Genomic DNA, 8447 nt, shown 5'->3' on the forward strand with positions numbered 1-8447 from the left:
AAATCCCCTTGCCAGGAACAAAGAGGAATCTAAAAACCGGAAGAGTAAGTGTCTGAGTTTATATCCCAGGAACTCTGGGGATGTTACTGGACCCTGAAATAACGGCTGGGGCTTGAGTTTCAAGAAAGAGGCTAGAGATGAGACTTAGATACACATGAGGTGAGGAGTAGGCCTTTGGGGAGTCTCAGTGAAAGTGGGACTGGGACAAGTGCACCCACCAGTCCAGGAAGAAAGTAAGGAAGCTGGGCTCCACCAGGGGCCGATACCCCTGGAGCACTAGCTGAATCCTTCAGAGGAACAGTTCTAAGAGACAAGGAATTTCTATTTTTTAAAAATCCCTGTTGAAAAAAAAATTTCAGTTAAATAAAACAAAACACCAAAAGAAATGATCTACTATGAGTGAGACATTATATCACAATAGTCAGGAAGATTAGCATCCCCCAAATATCTCATAGAAAAATCTTTTAAAGGACCACATAGAAGTGTGTTTAAAATAATTAGATTTTTTAAAAAGAAATAAACTCATAAAGACACTTTGAAAAGAAAAAAAAATTGGAAGTTTGGGGAAAATACCAAATAGAACTTCTAGAAATGGTAAGTATAATGTTTGAAATTTAAAACACATTAAATAAGTAAAATAGCATAATAGATACAGCTGGAGAGAATTGATTAACTGGAGGATAGCTCAGAGGAAATTATTCAAAATGCATTTAAGAAAGATAAAGGGAAAATATGACGACATAATATAGACAAAGAAGTGAGAAGATTCTAAGCATATTTTAATAGGCATTCCAGAAGAAGAGATTAGAGAAAATGAGAAAGAAGTAATATTTAAAGAAATAATGACTAAGAATTTTTCAGAATTGAAGAAATTATCCTCAGATTCAAGAATCACAATGATCCCCAAGGGTACTGAATCTAAAAAGCATTTAACAATCTATATATATATATATAAGCCAAGTGACCATAACGCCGGAATGACCTGAACAACTGGAATGACTGGTTGCTATGACGCACACTGCAGCAGCCAACCGGCCTGATCAGGGCCCCGATTGGCCTCCCAACCTCCCACGGCCCCACCCCCCCACCGACCCTGCCCCAATCAGCCCCCATCAGGATGGGTGGCCACACCCCACCCATGCATGAATTCATGCACCGGGCCTCTAATAGATAATAAAAATGAAGTCGTGTATCCCTCATGACCCAGCAATCACTCTTCCAGATATACACCCAGAGAATGTCTCATACATATGCATGAGGAGTTATTTACAAGAATGTTCACTGAAGCACTACTTGTAATACAAAAAATTTGGAAACTAAATTATCCATCTGTCTAGTAACAGATAAACTGTGAATTGTTTTTTCTTATAATAGAATACCCCAAAGAAGTTAAAATAATAAATCATAGCTACATATATAAATTTTTGAGTAAAAAAGGAAGTTTCAAAAAGATAAGTACAGCATACCTTTTATATAAATTTTAAGTATACACAGTAAAATATATGAATACAAATGTAGTGAAAATATAAACATATGCATGGAAATGTTCACATCAACATCAGGAAAATGATTAAGTTTGGTAGAAAGAAAAAGGGGACAGGATTGGGGCATGGTTAATTATATTTCTTTTTATAAAGGAGATTTCTGAAGGCAATATGGCAGAATATTACTACCAGGTAAATATTGATGGAACTTCTGATAAACTACCTTTCACATATTTTGAAATATTTTGATAAGGATTTTAAAAATTAAAGCTATGTCCTAAGACAATTAGAACAAGAACAAAGGAGAAGAGATGGCATAGGTGTTGATCTTGAATAGATGTCAAAAGAGAGTCAGAGTCAGCATGTGGACCTTAGATAAGTCATTTAATCCTTCAACCTGTTTCTCTCATCTCAGGTTCCTGGAATAAGTTATCACAACTAAGCTGTAAATTTACCTGTGAAACTCACTGTCAATCAAGGCAAAAAGGCAAACACATTGTGGTTTTCTTAATATTAAAGGAAATACAAATTCAACAGAAAATAGAGATTATTTTTCTGCCACTGAATTTTCATGAGTATAGGCATACAGTTCTCCAAAGATTTCTTTCAGCCCTGTACAGATTGTATCTTCTGAGAACAGGACATGGTTGAATAGCAAACAATTTTGAAAGAAAGTATATTCCTCTGGAGAGATCTAGTGATGTACTTCCCAAGACATGTCACAGGGCACTAAAAATAAAGGCCTCTCCTCCTTCCCCTCCAGAGACACGTGCTCTTCTCCCTCCCTCTCTCTCCCTCTCCCCCAACCCCACCAAACTGGGCAGACTACCAGCAACCGTATAAAAGGCTAAATCTCCTAATTTCAGGTTTCCTCTCCTGTGATGCAACTTACTATGTACACGCAGAGATAACATCTGGCTCTTAGCTCATTGCCCTGTGGGAACTGCAGGGTAGAAAACTGACACAAGATATTGCTCTGGTTGCTGCGCTTGCTGTGAATAATAAACAATCTGTGTCTCTGCCACAAGGCTCTGGTCTCTGTGTGTGTGTGTGTGTGTGTGTGTGTGTGTGTGTGTGTGTGTATTTGTATAACTGTGGCAGGCTAACTTGTTAGCTTGTAAATAATGTAAAAATCTCATCCTTCACAGCAAAGAGGAGCAAAGGGAAAGACTATGAATAATGTAATGGACAGTTCCTTTAAACATGATTTCATAATGAATACAGAAATGGTCTTCAAAGGACACTTTTACATCAATCCTTTGTAAAAACGTTGGATCTAACAATGCAAGGAAAGAAATGTCAAGGCAAACCATTAGATTCAGACAGACATTTTGATGGGAATTTAAAATAATATGAGTCAGCTATATTTCTTTTTGATGATCTAAAGATGCACAAACACAAATCATTTTTTACTTTCTCAAACATCACGTATTATTAAGACAGCTCTTTATAATGCTGTCTCAGGCAGTTCATAGTTGAAATATCTGATGATTTCTGGAAATGGCAAAATCTTTGATTAGAGAAATTCCTATATGATGAATATTTTGTTCATTTTAGCAATCCCATCCATTATCCATTTTCTCTGCTCAAAACAACCCAGATTTTTGTATGAGGATTCATCCTCTCCCCTTTCTCAGGTCATGTGGTCTGGATGGAGTTCCAACCCCCACTCTGGGAATGCTGCAGGTAATTGAGTTCTAGACCCATCAGTGATTATCATTCCCCTGGTTTAGACATAAGCCATTCTCCAAGAGTGAATCTCAGGCTTGGCCAGGAATGCTGAGTCAAGGATGCTCATTCTTTTCTGCTGTAATTCAGCCTGGAAGGATGAAACCCTGGAACAGCTGCAAATCATCATGTGACCATGAGAGAAATATCAGTCTGAGAATGGCGTCAACACGGAAAGCAGTTCAACACAGAAGCAGAACCAGGCGGCGGAGAGAAACAGGATCCTGAAGGCATCATTTGAGCACCTGTATCCAGCTATGCCCGAAACCTTATCAACTCTGTTGTTCAACTACATGAACTGATACATCTCCTTTTTGGCTGAACTCAGTTTGAGCCAGGTTTTCTCTCCCTTCAACAAAAGAATTAAAATTAATTTATTCTGGGGATTGATTAGATGCCAGACTTGCACGACTCTAAATCTTTTGTAACAAATATTTAGAATGCTTTGAATAATGTCCAGATTGAAAAACCCAGAGTTCTGTGACATAAAGTTTAGGGGGGGAAAAGTCCCCAAAACATTGTAAGAACTGTTAGCCTTTATCAGAGCCGCAATGAAGCAATCTGAAATATACCTGGATGTTGATAGGTCTATCAAAATGAGTGTATAGTTAAATATACTCAATATATTATGTCAGTCAAAGATGAACTTGGAAACATAGTTTATGGGGAAATGGAAAAAAAACGATCATTTTTAAGGTTTGTTGTAGGATTTTAGGTTTGACATAAGTAGTAATTTGTAGACTGATATTTAGGATGAAACATTTGAAATTGATAGTTTTATATAATTCAATTAAATAACGAGATAGAAAAAGTCCACATTACTTCCTCTTTCAGATTTATTTAAACCAGAGAATACACTTGGAAAAAGACCCAACTATTCATTTCTCTTATCCAACTATTCTTGTTTTACATGTAGGACAACCAAATGTGTCCTACATTTTTCAAATCTTGCAATTTTCTATCAAAAGGATCCATATCTTGTGCAAATGTAACATTCACTCACCTGCATGTTATATAGGGGTTGCTTTGGTGCGTTAACTTCCCTCAGCAGGCGGTGAGATATGCACCTTAACTCTAAAAGTCTACAAGCAAGTCGAGGCTGCAGGAGTTTGGCCACTGATTTGGAGGATCTGGATATGCCGGTCAATCCTTGAATTAATGCTCCTCGGTTGATCTTGGCTAAAGCAATGGCCATTTTGGCTTTAGATGGCTTTTTCATGGTTTCTCTTTTCTGGAAAATAAGCCTTTGAAAAGTGACTGATGTGTGATTCTCCAGAGAATTAAAATCTACTTTAGGCAGAGAACAAGTACCACATAATTGTACACTGTGCATGGTCCCAGGCATACACTCCATGTTTACTGATGATATCTCACCCCCTACAACTCATAGACCCCACTATGTACTTAAATCTCTACATGAATATATGAATTGTTCCTTAGGATAACTATCCAGAATTTCAGTTATTATTGTAAAGATATACATTTTTCCACTTTTCTCTCTAGGTTTATTTATTTTTTTGCATCGATATTTAAGAGGTCTTTAAAAAATAAACAATTCTTATTCAAATATTATTCGATGTTTGAATTATTCAAATGATAATTATTATTCAAAACTTGTGTTTCCCAGCTTACTTTAAACATTTTAAATGATAGAATAGAACATACATACATAATTCATAAAACAAATACCCTATATACTAATCAACAAGCTTAGGACACTTCTAAAAAATTCTATGAGCGTTCTGAAAAATGTGTGGCATTACCAAAACACATAAAATGTAGTACTTCTCTGCTCTACCAGAAAATGAATCACAGAGAAATTACTTGCAATGTGGTCAGACTGCATTCCAGGCAACACACAAGTATAGTTTCCATTCTTCTTTAAAGTAATGTTACGGGCTTTTTCTGGCTTCTTAGTATAAGCAACTTTGAATCTCTATTTGTTGAGTCAAAATATGTAAGTATGAAACATCTTTTAAATGAATTTTTTGGTCTACAATTAACATTACTAGTATATATTTGTCTAAGAGCTAACATGCTGTATATTTTAAATACCTCAATTTTCATCCTGAAGTAATAATTTTAATATTGTTGCTTTTGTCCTCAAAGTTCAGTCTTCTCTTACTGGCCAGCTTTGCCATGGGAAATAAAAATAAAAAGCCATTCTAGCCTGTCAATGAGGATGTATTTCTGCAGCATGTGCTGGTTTAATCTGTTAACTTTATGGAAAAGTCCCATTGGTTCACCTGTGATCTTAACCCTGCTAGTCTATACAACAGCAGAAAATGCAATCTAAATTATGGACTGCTACAATTCCAAACCATTATAGAATAGAGCCATTCTTACAAGCAAATATGTGGTAGATAGAGCAAGCAAAATAGTACGAGGTGCAATCAACTCCGGTTGTGAGCGTACCCATACCGGGGAGAGGAACCACATTGTCTGCAGTATCCAAAGCTCCTGCACATACAGATTCAAGTCCTCTGTGACCTTATGCTTTGTTGCTGTCAGGGCGTAGAGAAGGCCACCCCAAAATATCCCACAATGGCATATCAATTGATGATCTGTTTGCATGCCTTTAATTGTTTTTTTGTTTTTTGTTATCTGGTCTTGTGCCAATTTTATTATTAGTCCAGCTATAAGAACTCAAGAGGGACAGAGGAAGGATTTCCCATCCCCCACACTGCACTGATTCTTCCTCCCAACTCCTCCTCAAGGTGAAGCAGCAAGAATAAGTACATTCTGATTACAATATACTGTGCTTTCTCTCATTATAATTTCTAATCATCAAGATGAGGGCCACAGCACCAGGGCGATCAGGAATGGGACATGTGCAGTTGTTCTGCCTTTACTGAAACCTCCTTTACCTGATCACTCAGTGTTTTAGGAACCCTTCATTTTTGTAGTTGCAAAACATTAGCATTCTACATTTTTCCTCTTTTTATTTTATGTTTCTTTATAAAATGTTGGTGATCTGTACACATTGACCATGCACTGAATTTATATGTGTATTTCTATGAACCAATCTTGATTAATTCCCCCAAACACTATACTAAATTGAGCCATTCAACTTTCCCCTCTTTTCCAAATTGTCTTTCTAAATTTTTCTCTGTAGAAAATTAAGCGTATTTGTAACTGATTATCTGTTAGTCAAAACTCTCCTGTAGGGTTCACATAATTTGTGTTGAGCAAAAGACAGCATTTATTATACACAATATTTTTAAAAATTCAAGTGTGTATTACAATAATGCTTTCATGCACTTTTTATTATCTTTCTCTTTTTAGTCTCATTGTGAATTCGTGGCTTTTTCCAACAGACTTAACCTGTTCCTCATCTTTGTTTCCTTTAATGTTTAAATGGTTTCAATTTAGTAACTGTGCTTCTTTTCAGAGTTTTTTTTTTTTTTTTAATCCTCACCCGAGGATATTTCATAACTGTGCTTCTTTTCAGAGTTTTTTTTTCTTTTTTTTTTTTAATCCTCACCCGAGGATATTTTTCCATTGATTTTTAGAGAGAGTGGAAGAGAGAGGGAAAGACGAAGAGAAATATTGATGTGAGAGAAACACATCAATCGGTTGCCTCCTGCATGAGCCCCAACCAGGGCCTGGGGGACAGAGAGGAGCCTGCAACAGAGGTACTTGCCTTTGGAATCGAACCTGGGACCCTTTGGTCCACAGGCCAATGCTCTATCCACTGAGCCAAACTGGCTAGGGCCTTTCGGAGTTTTCAAAATGCTTTCTCTTTTTTAATACTTTCTTAGATACCTCGGAAAGAATTACTTCTGACAACAAACTGTTTCTGTACACCTCCACTCTCCCTGCCACAAAACATGGAATCAACTTGTTACTGTTCTTAAGAACAGTGTTAGAAACCAAACAGGCACTGGATGCATGTCCGGTGGTTCCTCGTGTCTCTGGAATACGAAAGTGACAGCAGACAGCTACTTACATTCATTTAGATGGAGAATGAGACATTCTTCTTTTTAAAAAAACAACAACCAGTCAACAGTTTAAGTTGATGAGTCCAATTAGTTACTTTTAAAACTAGCTCTAATAGAAAAAATTTAAATAAAACATTTTCCTCCTTTTTTGAGCTACCAGCTTTTTCTTTTTGTCTATTATCTATGCTATATATTTTCTTACCTAGCTGTGTGTGTAAATTTAAATGGTGACTCCAAATTAAGAAGTCCTCATTTCTTTTCCCTCATTTTTTTTTCACTCTTGGCATAAGTAAGGATCCTTGAATTGGTTGCAAAATATGCAAGTTTAGATGATTATTTTTTGTCATCATTATCTTCATCTGAGCATATCAGCAAATGTCAGAAACGAAATTCCAACCACCACCATCACCTCAGAGACAGGTACTTAAAGACCATTTACCAAAAGAAACTTAATCAGATTGGTTCAAAATATTTCTCTATTTGAGCTCCATCCTTTCAATACATATCCTGCTTTCCCTTTTTATTTTATTTTCCCTAGAGCCAGGCCCATTTCTCTATCATCAGCAGTTTTAATGCTGAACTCCAATTTCTATTATGCCAGCTTTTTACTACCCTACATCTATAAAGTCAGCCTGTCAGCAAATTTTACTCAATTCTTTTTCTGAATAGCCCACTTCTCACTGTCCCAATACCAATACCCAGTCCATTGTATTTATATATCACCATCATCTCGTCTGGACATTGTAAATTAGCCTTCTCACTGGTCTCCCTGCTTCTGACCTTGCCTGTTTTTATTCTTTCCCCCAACACATCAGCCAGAGAGCTACAATGAAAACATATGTCAGATCATATCTTGCTTTTCTTCTATTAAACTGCTTCAGTGGCTTCCTGGTACACTCAGTGTTAAAGCCAAAAAACATACCACGGTCGCCAAGGCCCTACAAAGGTTGTCCCTTCTTTACCTCTCTGGCCACCTCATCTCTTTCTCTCCTTTTTCCTCCTCGTTACTTGTTGAACTTGTTAGGTATACTCCCACCTCAGGAACTTTGCACTAGCTATGCCATTTGATCCCTCAAGGATACCAACGTTCTCTTCCTCACTTGCTTTAAGTCTTAATTCAAGAATCACTTTCTGCCAAATCCGGTTTGGCTCAGTGGATAGAGCGTCGGCCTGTGGACTGGAGGGTCCCGGGTTCGATTCCGGTCAAGGGCATGTACCTGAGTTGCGGGCACGTCCCCAGTGGGAGATGTGCAGGAGGCAGCTGATCGATGTTTCTCTCTCATCGATGTTTCTG

General features: G+C 37.2%; 1 protein-coding gene across 7 annotated transcripts in view; it reads right to left on the reverse strand.

Moving 5' to 3' along the window:
* The window catches only part of SPATA9 (spermatogenesis associated 9), a 48168-nt gene that overhangs the window by 16547 nt on the left and 23174 nt on the right, over positions 1–8447 (reverse strand). For 5 of the 7 annotated variants that reach the window (XM_014543988.1, XM_014543985.1, XM_014543987.1 and 2 more), the window contains one exon: positions 4216–4443. In XM_014543988.1, coding sequence (XP_014399474.1) covers positions 4216–4443 — 228 coding nt within the window. Of the gene's footprint in view, positions 1–4215; positions 4457–8447 lie in introns of those variants that run through there. The other 2 variants (XM_014543989.1, XM_014543990.1) reach the window with 2 other exon arrangements.

Source organism: Myotis brandtii, unplaced genomic scaffold (genome assembly GCF_000412655.1).
Source record: "Myotis brandtii unplaced genomic scaffold, ASM41265v1 scaffold344, whole genome shotgun sequence".
NCBI lineage: Eukaryota > Metazoa > Chordata > Mammalia > Chiroptera > Vespertilionidae > Myotis > Myotis brandtii.